The 20,248-nt window shown below is 43.6% G+C and overlaps 1 protein-coding gene across 1 annotated transcript; it reads left to right on the forward strand.

Moving 5' to 3' along the window:
- The first annotated feature begins 6,762 nt into the window (after positions 1-6,762).
- Positions 6,763-11,101, forward strand: LOC120811940 (gonadotropin-releasing hormone II receptor). The gene is made up of 4 exons (XM_078084894.1): positions 6,763-6,976; positions 7,692-8,301; positions 9,162-9,366; positions 9,457-11,101. The coding sequence occupies exons 2-4, from the start codon at positions 7,753-7,755 to the stop codon at positions 9,936-9,938; spliced, it is 1,236 nt and encodes a 411-aa protein (XP_077941020.1). The 5' UTR covers positions 6,763-6,976; positions 7,692-7,752; the 3' UTR covers positions 9,939-11,101.
- Positions 11,102-20,248: the final 9,147 nt, after the last annotated feature.

Consider the following 20,248-nt stretch of genomic DNA (forward strand, 5'->3'; position numbering starts at 1 on the left):
TGGGTGAAGCAGTGTAGAAGATATTTTATTAACCAAAAAATGTAAAACCCCATAAATATATATTATTCACGTTTGACTACAGAGGCTAAAGACACTTGAACTACAGTTCTACCACGTACTAGACAAGTAGAATAAACAAGGCCCTTCGTATGTGTTCTCTTTGAATAAGGACTGTCCATCAATTTAACTTGCTTGACGATGATCAAGTGCCGTCTTTGTGGTTTTAAGGACAGCCTCAATTGAACACCAAAGACAAAATTGTCCCTCATGTCAGAAACACGTCCGGTTAGAACTTTACTCTAAATTCTCCTGCAGAAATGGAAAAGTTATAGGAGAGATCCTAGAAACACAATGCAGATGTAAATACACCTGAAACAAGCCTCTCGCTACTTTTTCTATTAAAAAATAAAATCGATTTTGGACTAATGGCCCTAATCTGCTTTGGCATCACAGCGTGAATATACTCCTATATATTATTACAACAGTATATTTTCTTTCGGTGTATGGAATATTCCTTATCCTGTTGGCAGTACACAAAATTCTAGAGTTTGCGCTAAAATATGTGTTTTACCCCAAATTTGGGGCTGTATTGTTACTGCTTTCCATCTCACTGATACAAAGTACCGCTCGCTGTATGATGTAGTTTTCCACTAGAGGGTCCTCTTAAGTCACAGTGGGTCTGTGTTATGGTTCAACATTCAATTACATACTAGATCTACTGTTGTGTTCATAATTTGTCATAACTTCATCATGGGTTCATTATGATTGATTATGCAATAAAAATATTCTTTCTGTATTATTTGCACATCAGCATATCATTTCAACAAAACCAAGATTTCTGTTGTGGATGACATGAGCCTGGTGTGTGACTTTGAGCTCACGTCTCTCTATGGAATCGTGCTCGTGGTTGAAGAAGAGGTGAAGTGTGAAGTCAGGTTTTTTTTGTAGAAGTACATTATCAACTGTGCTGAGAAGCTTGAAATAATTGTACCTGAGTCCAGGTTGGAGTGACATTAGAGTAATAAAAACTGACTTGCGTCTACTGGGAATCCAGAAACAGGAACATCATTATTATTTCAGTCTGCCGATCCCCCATCTGGCTGAAAACGTAATCCCTGTCAGCCGAAGAACACGCAGTATTCCTCAAGGCCAACGAGCGACTATTGACAAAGTGAACCAGCGGTGTAGCCAAGGCGCCGGCCCGAGGACGTGAAGCGCCCAGCTGCAATTCCTCTTTTTTATCTCGATGTGCCTCGGTGACGGAGTTGCACTTCCATTTTCCCACAGAGAGAAGACAGCTGCAGACACGCTTTGGCATTCTGGGGGGGAAGCGAACCGATGCTAAAAATATTTCTACTCGGTTATCCACCACGTCCCTTACTGTTCCACCACACCGTACCAGAAGGGAAACCTGAAATCATTTGCTTGCACTTCATCCTAATACAGATCAAGCTGCCCGGCCTTTTAAACAGCCTGGTCTGATTGGCCTGGTTCCAGACCCCCTGGTGACCACCAGCATCTTCACGTAGAAGTGAAGACCAAATCGATTGAGGAGTCTCGTCTTTCTTTCTTTTTCCAGAACACAAACTGCAGTCTGCCTTTGATCTCTCTGGGTTCACCCACACCGCCCAGCAGTGCGGGAGGACTCACTTCACTGTAAATGCAATTGTGATTTGCCTTTGATTTGCATGTGGCGCGGTCGATTCGCCCCTTCCTCTTGCTTTCATCATGCTGATGTGTGTTGTATTTGATTTCTCATCTGTGACCGTTGCTCGAGAGCGGCTCCAATCAGCCGCCTCACCACTTACAATCAGAGGCCCCCGGTCAGCGATAGGAAGGAGGTCAGTGAATGAACATTTGCACAGGTGAATCTGGGATTCAGCTTCATCCGCGAATAATGCATTCTTATTCTTCATCCGATAACGACAAAAAACATTTGCATCAATTCGATGAAAGATAATTTAAGATAATTGTTTCTTTCTCAGGAAGCAGTATGGGGCCCGTCAGAGCAGCAGCTGTCTCTGCACGCTGCTTTGGATTGATTTGTTAGAGGAGTAGCAGCTTCTGACTGTCGAGAATGAGGACGACCCGGAGGTGGCGGCTGTCAGTTTACGCTGTTGATCCTTCTGTCCTTTCACATGAGTGCCGTGGTAGAGAGGCTGTACCAGTATAAACGGTATAATTAATGGGCAAATTATGAAGCCATCCACATCCAGCGGCACCTGTTCCACTTTGCATTTAACTCAGAGTGACAACGCATCTCATTCCTGGCGGCCCACGGTGGGACGCGGTAATATGTGCGTGCTCGCTTTCCACTGGCTTTGGAGTACTTTCACATTATGCAAACGCTGTCCGGGCTGTGAATAACACTGTGCCGTGAATCTGAATCGTAATTCTTGTGCTCATTCTGGGATTTGGCGTCGGCTTGAGCTTCCATCCTCGTGGTAGATCAACTTCAACCTGACACACGTACTGTTCAATCAACGTCCGCGATATGAAAAACCCTCCACGAGCACTTAGAACACCATGTGAGAAGACACACCGTGGAAAGCACCATGGGTCACCATGTGATCTCCCGTGTGCGCATAGGCGCCGGCCGATTCTCTATCTGCCGTAGCACATCTGGCTGGTGAGTGGAATGAAAACAACGTGGGTCATAAGAGCGGGCCGGTTCAGCTCAGCCTGCACAAACATTTGTGAGCCATCGGTGTTGTTTAGAGGTCACACAGTCACAGTGCACCGTTTAGATAAGTTTAAGTGGACAAACGCACTTAGATTTACCATTTGCAACGCGGGGACACATATTGTGCGACACACACAACTCACGCTCTGAGGGAAGGTAAACATTGTGTCAATTCACAGCAGCTGTTTTTTTCTTCTCCCAATGTCACTGAAGGTCACTCCGTCGTGTCGTTGTGGTGCGCTGCTCCGGACCGGCGCACAGGAACGTGACAGAATCCCCACTGACTCCTCGCGTCTCTGCTCTAGTTGCTGTCTGGTGGTTCTGAGAGAAAGCGCCGCAGGTACCGCCGCCCGCTGGCAGCTCTCGTCACATGACAGTGGGGCAGACCGTGTGTCGCTGATTGGATAGAACGCTAGTTTAAATTGAGCAAAAGGAGAACAAAGCACAACGTGTTGTGTTGTGGTGGTTATTTTTCTGACGCGTTCAAAGCAACTGGTGGGGTTGTTTAAAGGTTGCATCAGATGCACTTAACTCGACCAGGGAAGGTAGAAACTCAATTGTGTTGCTGTTTTTCATAAGGACAGCCTGTGCAATTGCTTGAAAAAGCCTTTGTCTTTTGCTGTGTGAATATCTTATCTGTGCATTCAACACCATTTGATTTCTTTGTGATATACCGTTGTATGGTTGTTTTGGTGGTCAGGCATCTCTTCTTGCTTCACACTTTGTTTGACTATTGCATTTTTCACACACTTTAGAGAGATCCAGGTGAGTCTATTCAACATGACCACGCTGCAGTCTAAAGCGTTTGCATTTACGCTGAGCACGCAGCTTCCACAGATTGTCCACACCGACTTTTTTTTCTGATAAAATCACCTGATTCAGGTGACCTTCTGCCGGATGATGAAATGCTCTGTCACTGACATGGTGATTCATTGGATCAGGAAAGGTTTAAGCTCTTGTGAAGGTGAATGGTTACCACACCGCTCCCAGGTACAAACTGCATTTAGTTGTCTTCCATCCATCGGTAGAGCTGCTGCTTAATGCACGTCCATCTATGGTGGCTGTTCTTTCTTACATCCGTTTTATAATTCACTTTTTATTTTCAAATGTGATCAGACGTGGCCCCTCAACAGTTTTATTATATGTAATTGTGACGCTATGCCAGTGGTCATAGTGGTAGTACGTTGTCTATTGAGGAAGTAGCAAATAATTGAGCATAGAAGCATGTGCATGGAAGAGGAACTACTGAGATATTGGAGCTTGATTCTCCATAAAACCCTGTGTGGCCACATCTGGCGTCTGTGGCTGCTGTATCAACACTTTGGGTATCAGCTGGATTTTCGGATTCGGAACTCCTTTTAGGCCGTGAAATCGTTTCTGGCAAAGCATGTAGGTCACTATACCAGAGACTCGCAGTGTGGCCGCCTGAAGACCATTAGCGAGCTTTCACTTAGCTCAAATCATTTTCTAAACTTCAACCGAATGTCATGCTGCACAATTAAGGGCAGATTATGAGTCACTTTGTAATTCTTCTGGTCTTCTTATGAACTCTGCCAGGAGGACAGAGCTTGTGTGTGTGTGTGTGTGTGTGTGTGTGTGTGTGTTCGCCCACAGCACACTAGTCAGTAATGGCTCCACGCTAAAGGACCTTTCACATCAGCACACACGCCGCTGCACCTCGCTGCCTCTCGGCTGATGAGTTCAACGCTTTTCAAAGAACACTGGCAGTGATCACGGGAAGCTCTCGTTGGGCTCCTACCACATGATGTTAAGACGTGTGTCTGTTTGCTTTACGCTTATCAACAGTTTGGCTGTTTTCATGCAGTGTTGTAGAGAACACCTTTAAATGCCGCTCACACAGACAACTTGACAGGACCGTCAGCTTTAGCCTTTAGTTCCCCTCAAAAACGCTGATGTGTTCATAAAGAGTCCACATTGTGGGAGTCTTTGTGCGACATCTCTTTTGCATTTCATCTCAATCTCTTCCTGTTGTGTGACATTTAAAGCCACGGGGGGGTCCCTGACACAGTCAGCCTGTCCGGCAGTCCATCCATGTGCGTTACAGAGCATCAGGATCATCCTGGTGACTTCAGTGATCCCCTCACTGTTCCTACAGTGTCATCACATGGTTGACATTTGTGGGGTTCAGTGAAAGGTCTCAACAACTGGGTTGCATTGAATTTGTCTTGGCACGTACACATGTCGCCCTCACAGCTTTGACTCTGCATCTAGCGCCATCTGGTTTGAGTTGTCACATTGCTGCCGGATGAGGAAACCTCAAAACCGGAAGAAATGTGCCACATTCTTGTGAAACACACCATATTTTGCCTCCAGGGCCTAATTTATTCTCAGAATGGACAGGGTTAAACACTCTGTTGTGTTGGGTGTCACATGCCTGCAGGTGTGTTGTGCCGGTTGGAGAGGGAGAGGGATTGCTGCAAGATCACAGTGGATCAATGAATGATGATAATACCGAGCCTCAATACAAGCAGCGCAATTACTGTGGATTAGAGTGACAAAGAGTCTGATGTCTGTGGGTCCGCCGAAGGTCGCGGCCTGTTTGGAGAGCAGCCCAGACACTGACATCCGGCCCTCACCAATCAGCCACTCTATCACTTTGTGGGGATAATCCACCGCGGCAGATTGAATAAAGGGAGAGCTCGGTTGCGGCGGAGAGTTACAGCAACGATAAACCAACATTAGGTGTGTTTTTCCTCCCTCTCTCTCTGAGGAGCAGTGAAGGTCAAATGACATATGCTACATATGCTACCGCTCCTCAAGGATCCGGATCCAAGGGGTTCTTACATGTATTACTTCTACCTTACATCCCGTGTCCTTGTGATGAGCAGCGGCTCTTCTGTCTCGTCACCTGACGTAACGATCACCCTTTAACAGAAGCGGAGTGACGTTTACGTCATAACCTACTTGGGATGAATCCAGGTCGTGACTTGTCGTTCTCTCTCAACGTCATTCCTCTCGCTCTCTTTCGTCTAATGAGTAGGAAGGGAAAGTAAAATATGTCCATATACATTTCATTCAGTTCATTCACTTTTGCTCGTTGTTGCAGCTGATTCAGTTTTTCAAAACTAGCTAACGAACACAAGTTTGTGGTTCTTAGACAAGGTTATTACAGCAATTGTTTTTCATCTTTTTTTGATCTGATGCTAAATCTTTCACCCCAGGCTGAGGTATTCTCTTGAGTTCTTCATATGATTATGCAAGTGTATAGTAAAGGTCTGAGTGATGTGCTGCAAAAGTCTGCAGGGTGTTTTCATGCTCGGCACAATGTGTTAAGTGTTGGTTGTAGTTCCGTAGTTCTTTTGCTTGCATGCATTTCTACAACATTGTTATGGCGTCCGCAACATTGCTTAATAATTTAAAGTAAAGTTTAATCCAAAGTATTTAAAGTAAAGTTGCAGGGCGTAACAACCAAAACACTGCGCATAAAGACGCCAAACTGGAAGCTGCAGAGTCTGGATAGAATTCTCTGTGGGGTTTATTCCTACTAGCAACACATTTCACTCAACCAGTGATGGAAAACCAAATGGCACATGGCACGCTTTGAGCACATTGAGATTTGAACCTGCTCCATAAAAAAACACAGCAGGACTCAATATTACCTGTTGGAAAAGAAAGCTTTTTTTATTTATTCACATGTGTATTTACTCCACAACAGATCATTCATTATTTGGTTGCTGAGTTCTGATAAGTGAAAATGTAACACCAGATGGGATGTTGGGAATGTGATATGTGGAAAGGCTGGTGATGGATGAATAAATGACAGTGAGCTGTAGACAGAGGGAACAACATGTGGAAATACAACGCAAAAACACAAAACTTTCAAACATTGCTATCCGGTGCCGGTGGTCCGTGTCTCGAATATGCGTTGCGTTCATTTTCTTTTTGCGCATGTTCTTGTAAGTCTGTCCAATTTCCCCGCGTGACCTCACAGCACGTAATTAGCGCAATTACGAAGAACGAGCTCGCTCGAGGCTGCGGTGTCTCATCAAATTGACTCCGGCCAGAGATGAAATTAGAAACTTCACTGAACGGAAAGCTCTATGGTGACCACGCCCACCGGGCGGCGGCGGCGCGCGCGCGGGGAGCGGGAGCGAGCTGCGCGTGAAGAACCCCTGCTGGGACGCTGAGGTGAAGAGGGGCGAGCGCGCAGTGCTCAGAGAACCTGGTGCTGTGCGCATCATCAGCAGGGTCCGGGGACTTCCGGGGGACAACCACACGTATCACTCTCTCTGCTGTCGGGAATGCATCGCTTCACCAAAGCACGTGCGCAGTGTGAGTTTGTTCAGTTTATTTATGGTATTTATATGTTAATTTACATTTTGTTCTGGATTCGTGCTTTGATGGAAAGAGTGAGGAATTGCGTGAATAGTGTAACAAAAAATATTTTTATGCACGTGAACCTTAGTTGCGCAACGTTCTTATAGTGTGTATATCAATGATAGCATACCAACATTAATAATAATAACGACTGAATGGTACTTTGGTTTTTAAGCTTTCTTGATATCGACGGCAAACTTAATGCAATAGTAAAAACTCAATTCAAGTGTGACTAATATTTTTACCTTATGGGGATTATTTTATTCCTTTCCATTTTCACAATCTGTGATGGTTTTAGCAACAATACCAAAGAAATGTTGTCCAATGAGATACTCTTGCCCTTGGAGGGTAAGTAACTTGGTTATCGGGTGTTGCTGTTGGTGGTGCAATTCACAAATTTGGAGACCCCCATATGCACAATCTGGAAATCTATCCACGTCAGTGGCAGACAGAGAGAAAGACAGACAGACAGAGAGAGACAGAGAGACAGACAGACAGACAGAGAGAAAGACAGACAGAGAGAGAGGTGCAGATGAGAGAGATGTGCCCCAACAGCTGCGTCGTTATTCTCTCTGCCTCTTTATGCAAATCCATGCAGTTGGGAATGTTGCGCAGACTTCACACAAAAGGCTCATGTGCATACGTGTTTTGCCATATCTCGCTCCCCCAGCTGGCGTCGGCCCCCCATGTAGCTGAGAGACAAACCCTGACTCCTTGGCGAGGGTCACAAAATGAACGCCTCCTGTGATCCTGCAGTCCCGGCCTACCAGCACGACTCCGGATGCGACCTCGACGGCAGATGTGACTGGCCGTCTCCTCAGCGCTGTAACTGGACATCGGCGTACAGTGGAGCGCCGCAGCTGCCCACCTTTTCCACGGCGGCCAAGGTCAGAGTGATCGTCACCTTCATCCTTTGCGGCGTTTCCACTTTCTGCAATTTGGCTGTGCTGTGGGCGGCCAAAGGCCACAAGCGCAAGTCCCACGTCCGAGTGCTGATAATCAACCTGACCGCGGCCGATCTCCTGGTCACCTTCATCGTGATGCCTGTGGACGCCGTGTGGAACATCACCGTCCAGTGGCTGGCGGGCGACCTGGCCTGCAGGTTCCTGATGTTCCTCAAGCTGCAGGCCATGTACTCGTGTGCCTTTGTCACCGTGGTGATCAGTCTGGACAGACAGTCGGCCATCCTCAACCCTCTGGCAATCAGCATGGCACGGCAAAGGAACCGGGTCATGCTGACGGTGGCGTGGACTTTGAGCGCCTTGTTCTCAATCCCTCAGGTAAGGCCAGGTGACGACTAGTTGGACAAGACAGGGTGTTTGGGTGAAGTTAAAGACAAAAGCAACAGATTCGAGAGAAATGAAATGTGTGACCCAGTTACGGTTTCTTCAGATTATGGGATCTGCATGCATTATCTCAGTTTCATAAAGGTATTAAAGTGTGGGGGATCCAGACACGCTGAAGGAAATTAAAATCTCTAAACGCGGTTCATCATGCTCTCAACATCTCTGTGCATTTACATAAAATTTGGTGATTTGTAAAGCCCTTGATGCAAGAAAACCTGAATGTTTCTAGGGGCCCAAATTGGGTCAGTGTAATGGATTAGTGGCTCCATGATGTACTTAAAAAGGGACGGGAATCCTGACTAATCTTGACAATAAACAAGCATTGCCGTAAACAAGGAGACATATGGCAGCCTATTATGTAACGCTGCTGATCAGGTTCATGAGGGGGAAAAAGAAAACGGGCAACGCCATGCAATACAGTCTCCAAACAAATGATTCTGCTAAAGACTGGCGTCTCATGAAATGGTTCTTGGATTAAATCAGAAAATCCTGCAATATCAAGACCCATCTTTCTTCAAGGAAAAATGCCGTGTAAAAATAGAATAAATAGTCAAATAGACAAGTCAACTAAATATCTTCTGCCGTTGGACTGTTAGTTGAAGAAAGAAATATGTAATTATCCATTTCCATTGAACCGTGGGCAATTACAAACATTATTCCTACACAGGACTGTCTGGTAAGACAAGCACAATGCTTTTATCTTTCCATACCACCATCTGCGGAACAAACACGGTGAATGGAAAATACAGCTGACAGCAATGCAATCCTTACATTTTTCCATCTCAATTCCACAGATGTTCATTTTCCATAACGTGACCATCACGTATCCTGCAAACTTCACTCAGTGCACCACTAGGGGCAGCTTCTTCACCCACTGGCAGGAAACAGCTTACAACATGTTCACCTTCTCCTGCCTCTTCCTGCTGCCGCTGGTCATGATGATCATCTGCTACACCAGGATCTTCATCCAGATCTCCAAACGGATGACAACAAGAAACTGTGAGTTCACAGCTCAACCCTTTCCTCACTCTGGGTGGGTCCATTAATACCGGATCTCTCTCTCTCTCTCTCTCTCTCTCTAATGTCCAGTGTCCTCCAACGAGCCACATCTGCGTTGCTCTAAGAACAACATCCCCAAAGCCAGAATGAGAACTCTGAAAATGAGCATCTTCATAGTGATGTGCTTCATAGTCTGCTGGACTCCGTACTATCTGTTGGGTTTGTGGTACTGGTTCTTCCCGGACGACCTGGAGGGGAAGGTCTCCCACTCCCTCACCCACATCCTCTTCATCTTCGGACTTTTCAACGCCTGCCTGGACCCCATCATCTACGGCCTGTTCACCATACGCTTCCGCAAGGGGCTGAGTGGCTGCTACCGCAAAGCCACGCTGACGTCCGACCGGGAGATGAAATGCCGCGCGCCCGCGTTGTCCTCTAATAGAGGCACGGGGACGGGGGAAAAGGACAGCAGCTGTGGACGGGCTGAGGCCAAATGCTCCGACGGCAGGTCTCTGTGCGGTCGGGGGGAAGGAGGACAACCGAGCCATTCCAGTGCAGAGAACACAATATGAGTTCAGTCAGGAGCTTGACACCGCTAACGGAGCTGGTTCATCTTTTTTTCTTTTCCAGGGTTGCGCGTGAACATGTTTATTTCACTGTCACACTCAATGTGCATGTGTAGGATACGTTTGAAAAAAGATCCATCACCTAGATGTGTTTGTTATCTTTTGGGCTTTCCATCTTACTTAAGGCTGACAGAAGATCTTCATGAGCCTACCAAACAGAGCTTCTATTTTAAGACAAGCTCACCATTTACAATATTGATTTCCCGGCGTGGTAAAAGCTTCAGCGTGTCGCTCACGCAGCCACGCACACTGCCTGAGGTTTCAGATGAGGGTGCAGATCAGACGGGTTGAGAGCTTTCCTTTGTAGCCGACACAAAAGAAGATAATCAGTTAATCAGATGCAATATCTATTACATTCCCTGAGGCAAAACAAAGTACCAATTATCTGCGTGTCACAGAAGGCAAAGCACAAGGTCACTAACGACGTTAACAATGCTTTTGTCCCATTCAGTTGTTCCAGTGAATCAAACACTGTGCCATTGAACGTAGAGCGTCCGACCTCCTCAAGGAGCTTGGAAACTGAAGCAGCCTGTGTTTGTTCATTCGGTTACATAAAAACGAAAATGTAAACTATGCTTTCGTGTCCACATGTGAGAACAGTTTGTGTTCATTCCTCATGAACTCTGCAAGTTTATCAGTGTTTTTTTCTTTACAGTTTGCAACAATATAGAAATAAATGCCTGCAGTGATCATGTGGAGAAGATGCAGGGGAGCTTCTGGAGGGCGGACTACTGCATGTACTTTTAATCCAGATCATCGTATTAAAAGGGATTCTTAAAGCCATTGGATACTTGCAGTTGCCACCCCTTCTCATTGGACTCCATTCGTTGGATTAAGTGGACAATTTCCAGATGTTTACGCATTAAACACATTAAATGGTGTTCATTTCACCGGCACTTCAAGACCAAGCTCATACAAGTTGTTATAGTCATTGTCTGCAAAAGACAATTATTTCTGTCATTGATGATACTGGTGATTGTTTTCTCAATTAATTTTTTGGTACATAAAATGTGAGAAATTGCTGAATAATGCACATCACTGTCTCCAAGATGAGGTTTTCAAATGACATTTTTGTGTTGACCAGTCTGAATAAAATGAATTAGAAAGCAGAACATGATTATAACTGAGATGCAGGGAATCATATAACTTTCTCTGATTTTGCTAAAAAAAAGGATCAAAAGGCTTAATCAGTTATCCAAATTGTTGATGGGATAATAAACTAATTCAGAACTGTTCATAAGCATAGGAATGGATGCGGTTCACCTTCCCTTTGAATATTTATTAAGATGTAGTTTATTAAGTTAAAGTTTGTTTGAACATATTATGCAACTTCCCGCTAAAACTTAACTATAATACCAACTGTTAATTTGGACAAACTGAATATCACCATCATGTCAGTTTTGGGCTTCTGGTCACACTCGACCGTAAATCATTACCAGAAAACCAACACCACCAACCAACGCTTCGCTGCAGGAAATCTTTCTGAATATTTGATTATTAGAACAACAATAGGATCTCTCTGAGATGATTTGGTAAAGTGTGCCGTCGCGTGAGACGGAGACTAGAATCTTCTAAAGCCTGAGAACAGTTTGAGGAGTCTAATATCCAATTCTTGCCTGATGCCACCAAAAACCCAAACCCATTACTGTTTTACCCATGTTTACCCATGAACCACAGGTGACCTTTCAGGTCAGCACAAAGTATTCATTTCTATTCCAACATCCATCCTTTATCCGACCAGGGAGTCTTTATCTGTATCTACTGTATACGTACAATATAAATGGTTGATTGATTGACATTATTCCCATTAGCACGTGGCTTCTCTATAGAGCTCATGGGATGCATGTTTTCTTCTTCCTTCGACGGGGTAACTGTGCATCAATCTTCTCATAGACTGCTCATTTTTTCAAAAATGTCACGATATATAGCAGTTTAAAGCATCTGGGATGACATATCTTAAAACAACCATGTGCAGTGTAGCATAGTGGACTATAGCGGCTGATGTGAAGCAGCTGCGAACAGGATGAAGTGCATGGTCAAAGTGTTATTTAGTCTCTCAGGGGACCAGAACATTTTATCGCTGATGTTTGTCATCTCGTAACCGGTCCAACTAAGTCCTCCGGAGACCCCGGAGCTGTGTCCCTGTTACCAGAGCAGTCAGCACATCTGGTCAAGGGCTTGTACTCTGTCCTGACGAACTAAATGTCCGCACGACCAGTGACTAAAAACAGAGTGAAAAAACACAACACGCAGTCGTGGTCCCTCAGGACAATGCTACTAATTTGGTGTGTCGCTTGTATCCGTGATACTGGAGCTCGGCAGTATCAGACCTTCAAATACAGTGTGTTCAACGGCTGTTATTGCTCACATTGTTTTGCACTTGGCCCACATCGTTCTCTCGTCTCTTCTCGGCTGGAGAATGCCAACTCATTCATTGCTCACTGATCCTTCCCGGGCCTGTCCGCTCCAATCTCGTCCACTCTGGCGTTGGGAGGACAATCATCTGATGGTGACGTCATCACGCCGGCCTCCTTCCAACGCATATCCCAGTCTTACCAGCGCGGTGGACAGGTGCACGCCCTGCAGGAATTGCATGCCCACTAGAGGACATATTTTATATCAATTAGGCTGTGAATGAGATGAACGAGATGTTGTCTTGTCGGTCACTGACAGACCAGGACGTGTGACGCAGCACGCTGAGGCCTCCCGTCGCTGGATCAATGAAACTGCTCAGTACGTCAAAGAGATTTTCTTCCCTGTGCGGTAACACGGTTGAATGAGCACCGTGGAGATTTCTGAGCCCATATTTTGGAGCTGGCGAACGCCTCGTTTCTCAGTCAGCACACTGGGATTTGTCTGTGCTGCTCTTAAATGCTCCCACGGTTCTGTTTTGGACGGGAAAAAACACTTTCAATTCACCTTCAGTAGCTTTAAATTCAAATGTGACAACAAAGGTCTTTCTAGAGATCTATTTAAAATAATCACCCCCCGCCCTTTTTTGAAGAATTGGTAATCTAGCTGCAGATAAACTACTTAACCTATAGCAGACTAATGCATTTTCTCTGTCAAACGTTGATGCAGATAAAGTGCAGAGATAGCAAAAATCTCTCAAGGGCACATCTCTGCAGAGTCCTCATTTTCCAGCTGCAGGGAGCTACAGTCATTGGTAACTGGTTTTGTTCATGACAAAGCGGAATCTATAGTGACCTTTTCACACCTGTCAGCACTATCAGGACCTGGACTGCACTTTGAGTTTGGCTTAATAGCAAATCGTTAGTGTTTTTTCAATCAAGTTGGATTACAGTTATAGGATTAATAAAATGTAATCATCAGTTTTCTCTGGCTCAGGATAATCGGGTGCTGCAGGATGTGTGGTGTTTATGTTTTCTTCTATTTTTCAATCACTTCTTTTCCATGAAAATAACCAACAAACACAAGCGTTGTGTGTAAACCCCAATCCTTGTAGAGGTTATTATTTCAATGCACAGGGTTTTCAAAGCCTGTCAGCTTCGGAGAAACCTCAAAAACAGTTTGAAGAGCGTTATGCTCCTTGTTATTTTGTTGAGTAAAGCAGAAGAGACTCCTCACAGTTTGAGGACTCTGTCGACCTATCTTGTTGTCATACATGTATTTTGAGATGACTCTGTAAATCCGGTAAATGTTCTTCTTTCAGGTCTTCTCCAGGCGTTACAGGTGCACCATTAGTTATCAGTATGTTTGCAAAAAAACACGAATGCCCGACCGTCAACATGTAAGTGATGTCACGGACCCCCTTCTTAAAGGTTTACACCTCCACGTCTCAGTCTCTCAATCTCTCGTCTCCAGCCACATCTCCTGTTCCACAGGCCATGTCATTATTGCTGTTTTCCATCTCATGCTTCTCCATCACCTGACTGTGCACCTCTCAGCTCATGTACTCATTTACATTCTCTTGCAGTTTTTTCCCCCTTCACTCTGCCCTTCTGAGCACCTACTTGTCCTCCCGCTCCGTTTGCATTTGGTTCCTATTCAGAAAAACATGCAGCCCTATATAACAAGATGCAAGAGCAGATTTGTACTGATGATTGCCATCTATAACTAAACTTTGGGATGGATGTGTTTATGACTCATGGTGAACGGGGAAATGGGATGTTTTAATCAACCCTGTTAGGTAGTGTAACTGCATCAAGAGGCTTTACATGCACGTGCTAAAGAGCTCAGGGACAAAATGTGATGCATTTAAATCCACGGTAAGGTGATTTTAGTTGGTTATGGAAATGTAAATGAATAGAGGACACATACAGTTATGTTATTAACCATTTTTTAGAGTGGTTTCCTACAATCCTTTGACTGGCAAGAAAAAAACTCAAATCACTGCAGCTGATTAGGCTGCACTTTGTTATCAGACTGCTGTGGGCTTCAGCCATTGTGGAATGTCACTGCAGTGCTTTGCATTTATTTATTTGTTAATCTCTCTTCCTCTGGCGTTGTTAAGCTTTTCCTGTGGTGAAAAATAGATGGACTTTATTCTTTGTTAAAGCAAGAAGGGAGGATTTGCTTATTTCATTTCTCCTGCTGCCTGCCCTAATAAAACAGTTCAGTGAGTGTGTCCTTTTTGTAAACTCAATTACAGTGTTTTAATTGTTAAAAAGAAACACATGGGTATTTAAACACACAACAGGAACAAAAAAACAACCCGCTCCCTGTTTGTGGGATTAGTGCATGCCCAATTAAAAGCATGAACTGGTGGGTGTAAACTAAACTAAATGAAGCACAATGTCTAACCAGCTTTGAGATAATAGCAATAGCACATGAAGATATATTCATGTGATATTGTCAGAGGATAACTACAATTTTGGAAACACAAAATATACTAAATGTATTAAAATAAGTTTTTTGGACTAAACATTTCAGTAGTTCCTCTGATCTTGAGTCTTTTGACTTCAAATGGTGAACTGACTGATGTGATGCTGAAGGTAAACGGATGAAGATGGAAGTTGGATCCGCATATTAACCGTCTTCCCAGAATGCATTGTTTTGTAAAGAGTGAAATATTGAATCAGCTTCATTCCTTCAGTCTGTTGAACTTCTCAACTCCTCTCAATCAACACATCCTGCAGTTGGTTACTATTTTATAACTCATAACTCAAGACTTATTTAACTTTGGTAAGTCAGGCCTGAGAGGGGACATTGTTTAGCTCTGCTTAGCTGAAGCAGCGTTATCAGTTTCTTCTGCATTCTTGCACTAAAAATGAGACTTTAAAGAAAGACAGGCTCCCGTAATACGGTGCACACAAGTTACATGAGTCGGTGAGTGCATGGCTCCATTTTGCACACTAAAATAACTCTAACAATAAATGTGTTGATGAACTTGAGTGGATGCTTCACTTATTGTAATTGATTGAACATTTTAGGCTTTCAATCTCGATCTGTGGATTCAGCATATTTCAATGAAATATTTTGGATGAATTGTTTTGTTCAATTTATTTTTCTTAAACAGAAGAAGAACTAACAGCCAGATATGATTTAAAAATGATTCCTTGAACCAATGCAAAGTTCTTTAAAACTTTGGAAATGCAGCCAAACTGCTTTCAGCTAATACAAAGATGCAAGTCAAGGTGAAAATCTTCATAGTATCTGTAGTTAGTGGCCAATATCGTATCTGACGAGCACAAGATACATATTAGCTCATGTTTCAGTGACTTAGACACCGATATCTACCAGCAGCAGTTTTTTAAAACTCCAACTTTTTAAAAATGCAAAGCTTGTGAACCTGCACTGCACAACCTGGACTGAACCTTTATCATAATGTGAGCTTTTTAAAGAAAAGTCAATGACGCACACAGAGAAAAGCCAGATGGATGTTTTTTAATTGCTAGTTTCTCAAACTTACACATGTACTGTCCTACTACTTAGGGAAAAACAAACATATAAGCGGGTCCATACCAACATGCTTTAACCTGTGTACTCCGGACTTGAACTTGTTTCAGGTCACTGACATTCAAAGGACATAAAACACAAAACAAATAGCTTGGAAGTCTTTAACCTTTCGTTTAGGGGAAGGTGATTCTGTTTTATGTAGCGCAAATTTAATCTCTGGGCAACAGCTAAAACCATTGTAGGGTAACAGTGCATTTCCTGGCGTCACATTGTATTACTTATATTAAATAAGAACCATGTCAAATGGACATGTTTGAATAGGTTGTTTTATGCTAAATGGGTTGGTGGAACACAAAAAGAAATGCTTATTAGATGTTAGCGAGATGACAGGACAAGATAATGTCCTGTCGTCTAACTTACAGACCATTTGCGCATATGTTTCAGTGGAGACATGCGATACATTAGTCTCAACGCAATGTTTCCCCACATTAAATGTTGGATATTGTTTTTATAGCAGCGTGCAAATGAGGTAATATAGCCCAGGATGCAGTACAATGTTTTCTGACAAAAAGTCCTTTGACTAAACACTCCGGAAGTCACATCAACAAGGTGCAACCAGGGTGGATTACCTTTTCATTACTCACTTCTCTAATGTAGTAATTGTGTTGTGCAACCTGCTTCAACAATGTCGCTGACACTTTAAAGTGGTGCACATGCTACCTGCTACATTACAGTTCTACCCCACAATATGTAAAAGCTCCCAGTGTCCAACCAGAAACCGTCTAACGATATATATATATAAATATACACATATACATTAATAAGAGAAATCTCTCTCTTCAGACAATAACAAGGTAAAATCGACAACTGTCCTCATGCAAGAACCACTGGTTCAAATAGATTTGTTCTTAAGTGGATGTCCGAGTGATTTAGGAGAGATCGTTGCCCAATTTTGATTTACTTTTTCATTTTGATTTTTGAATTTTTACCAACGGTCCAGACCGGTCCCAGGAGTCATGTGCAATTAGTCTGCTGTTATTCAAGTCGGAACATATATTTTAAATTAATTTGAAGAGTATATTTATTGGGAAAATCCAAACTCATACTTCATAATTATTTTGACCATGGTTATGTTTGATTGAAGGTTAATTCGTCCCTTTGCATAATAGTGAGAGACCAGTCCCGCCATGGGTGACTTTCTTCTCAGGGCTCCCGGCCGTTGGAAGACAGCGCGTGTGTCCTGATATTGGCAGTGACAGATGAATAGTTCTTCACAACCAGGTTTATGCAAATCAGTATCCAGGAGAACAAACTCCCTTATTATTCCTGACAGCTCAACATCCCCTGTTGGTGCTCGGGTTCTTTGCTCCATCCCTCTGATGGAGACTTGGAGTTGACCCCCTGTTTGCTGCAGACATAGATCGCCTTGCTGTGGCGAGGTGTTTTTATTTATGCCATTTTTCTATTGAACTCTTCCTATTCCCACTGACAGTACGACCGTGATGCAGAAATAACTTCTTTTAAGTAGCAGGTCTTTTAATTCTGCTGCTGACGGTGTTAAAAAGTATAGATTTTCCTTTATGGATACCCGAAAGTCATTATGTTATTTTCATTTTGTTAGGTAATTTCCATGAATAAAGAGCTCCGAATATATGGGGCAGGACCCTGTGTGGTTAACGTGAAACCATGAAGACTTTCATCATGATTTCTAGTCGTTATCTGAGTTCGGAAGGTTTCAGTTTACACAAACCGTCAATATCTGTGTGTTTTGCAGGTTGATCTTGTCAATGCCGCTGAGAACAGCACCCTTCACTCTTCCTCTTGTCATGTGCTGAGACCAACCCGTCATCTGATGCTGTGGAGACCTCCTCTCACAGATCTGTCCTCTTGGTGCCACCAAACGCCATTCTACACCAACCAGCACTCATTCAATGATGGTTTGTCAAAGCAGTGGTTGGCAATAGCATACGCCCAAGAGACAAACAGAGACAGTGAAGTCTGTGCAGGCCCATGCATGCATGAATACAATGCAGACAGGAGAAGTTTGGTGGAGTAAAGAGATGAGACACCGTGACGGAGTAGAATCATTATTTGGGGCTTTGCTGGCATCTAGTGGCACAACGTTCTCATATTGTACCACCGACAAAGGACTTGAGTACTTTAATGTCATATTCCACCCGTCACTGTCAAATACAATAGTGCTTTCACGCAGATGGCATTCTAACTTGTTAAAGTAGGAAAAGAACAAGCCTTTGTTCTATTTGAATGTCACAGTCATCCATGGCAGTGTGAACGTTGAGTAGCAGCCAAGTTTAATCCAACCGTTTTTCATTGTGTTACTTACACATATTGTGACATGTCATCACGTCCTCTGTGAATAATACTTGTACCAGTTAGCAATCAGGCTATTTAGAAATATCCCAGCCTTTTTGTACCCATGACATGGCATGACTGCCAACGACAACACTAAACCTGATTACCAGTGTATTAGAAGCCTGGTCACCGGGAATCGCTCGTACACAAGTAGCATTGATTCATTGATTTCTTTTTTAAAATGATTATTTTTTATAGGTGTGTTTTAGGAGGCTTGTTGTAAGGGGCCGTTTGCTCGCTCAATGCCTACCGTCCATACGTTTACATTTTATCCATTTGAGATGGAATATCTTTCAGTAGGTAAATGATAACTTAAAAATAATAAGTTGGGTGTTTGACGCATGAGCTGACATAGTAGCCTGAGTGAGCCTTGCCTATCTCACCGATAAGCGGCTTCAGCCTACGGATCAATAGATGAACTGAATCCTTCCTGCAAGTAACTCCAATGACCTCCGGGGGGCGCTACAGAACAGTTTATAGAAGGTTAACGGTTAAAGGTCTGCACCAGTGTTTACAATTAAGAGATCGTATCACATCTAGAGACACGGCAATAACAACAAGAAAGCCAGTGCGTCTTTCTAAAGTGCAAACTGTGTTGCATTTGCACATTGTTAATTGGTCCGGCTCGTTCACTTCAACATGAACATGCACTGGCTGCCTCTCGCTGGCTGTAAAGGGTGAAGCAGATCTGTTCCAACCCCACAGTTCATCCAGGCTGCCAAAGAAAACCTCATGTCAGCAAACACTCATCGGATTCTATTGAATTGGTCCTGATGGAAACAGCACGCGGCATTCTGTAGAGGCCGTCGTTAAGGCCGGTATTATCCGTCACTCGGGTTAAAACAGCAGATGAAGCCCCCCACCTACACCCCCCCACCCACCCGCATACATCACACCCCCACTGGGCTACAGGAGCTGAACACCTGTTTCATTGTGGAGATAAAAAGGAAGAGCTCTTCAGATGTCTGTTATGTTGGTGTTCCTGTTACTTTACAGTCATTTACACACTTAGAAACACAGAGTTTTTTGTTTCCTTGGGGGTCTGTTTTTTTTAATTGGTCCACAAATTAAAGACGTCACCTTCGGTTTTGGGAAAATTGGGATTTTGGGTCGTCTAATGGAGAAAATTGCCGGATTATGAGATAAAAAATAGTTGTGGCTTAAGTAGTTTTGTTTTAATACGCCACATAAACATCAGGCCCCGTGTCTGATAATCTGAGGGTTAATCCAAATTACCGGTCCTGAGTATAGTGTGTGATATTGTAATAATTGATTGCATGCACGCTATTTAAAAACAAAGCTTTTAGGCGCAGATGTTATTGTTTTACAGCCCACTGCTTCTATTGAAAATCAATACCTAGACTCCGCCATAACTCATGCAAATCATTCTAACAATGCTTTTCCTGATTAAAATGTCCAGTGAGGTCAACAGTACCTCAAGCCACCACGTCCCCGACACGACTGGCAGACACACAACACATCTCTGCACCGTGTTCTGCAGCTCAGAGATTCATTCTGCTTAAAATGCAAATGCATTTCAAGCAGCACAAACATTTTTCACATTCCAGCATTTAGTGCAGATGTGAAATTTGCTAATCCCCCCCAAGAATTGCTTGCCGCGCTATTAGTATTGGATAGATAATATCGCTTTAACACCCGGGTGTAATTGAATTGATTGTTTCAATAAATGTCCAGACGTTTAAACAATTTTTAGAGGACCATTTTTTAAACAGTCACAGAAAAGACTGACAATATTAACATTTATTTCTAAAACATTAGTTTCTGAGAGCAAAAAAACGGCAAAGGTTGTATCATGAAATAAAAACATCACAAGCCTTTGTGTTTGTTTAATGTGTTTGTTTGTTACAGGGTAAGCGCATGAATGCACTCCTCTCTCTGTGGGCCTGGTGATTAAGAGGCATCCTAAAATAATGTCTTCAGTTGGCTTGCACTGCACCAGCAGGCCCACCGTGTTGATCTTAAATCACCCCGGGTACTCTGAGTGACTCCATGAGAAATGGACG

This window comes from Gasterosteus aculeatus, chromosome 12 (assembly GCF_964276395.1).
Source record: "Gasterosteus aculeatus chromosome 12, fGasAcu3.hap1.1, whole genome shotgun sequence".
In the NCBI taxonomy this organism is placed as follows: domain Eukaryota; kingdom Metazoa; phylum Chordata; class Actinopteri; order Perciformes; family Gasterosteidae; genus Gasterosteus; species Gasterosteus aculeatus.

Coding starts and splice junctions, on each gene's coding strand:
- LOC120811940 (XM_078084894.1), top strand. CDS start 7,753: ATGAACGCCTCCTGTGATCCTGCAGTCCCGGCCTACCAGCACGACTCC. Junction 8,302..9,161: donor CCTTGTTCTCAATCCCTCAG/GTAAGGCCAGGT, acceptor TCAATTCCACAG/ATGTTCATTTTCCATAACGT. Junction 9,367..9,456: donor ACGGATGACAACAAGAAACT/GTGAGTTCACAG, acceptor TCTAATGTCCAG/TGTCCTCCAACGAGCCACAT.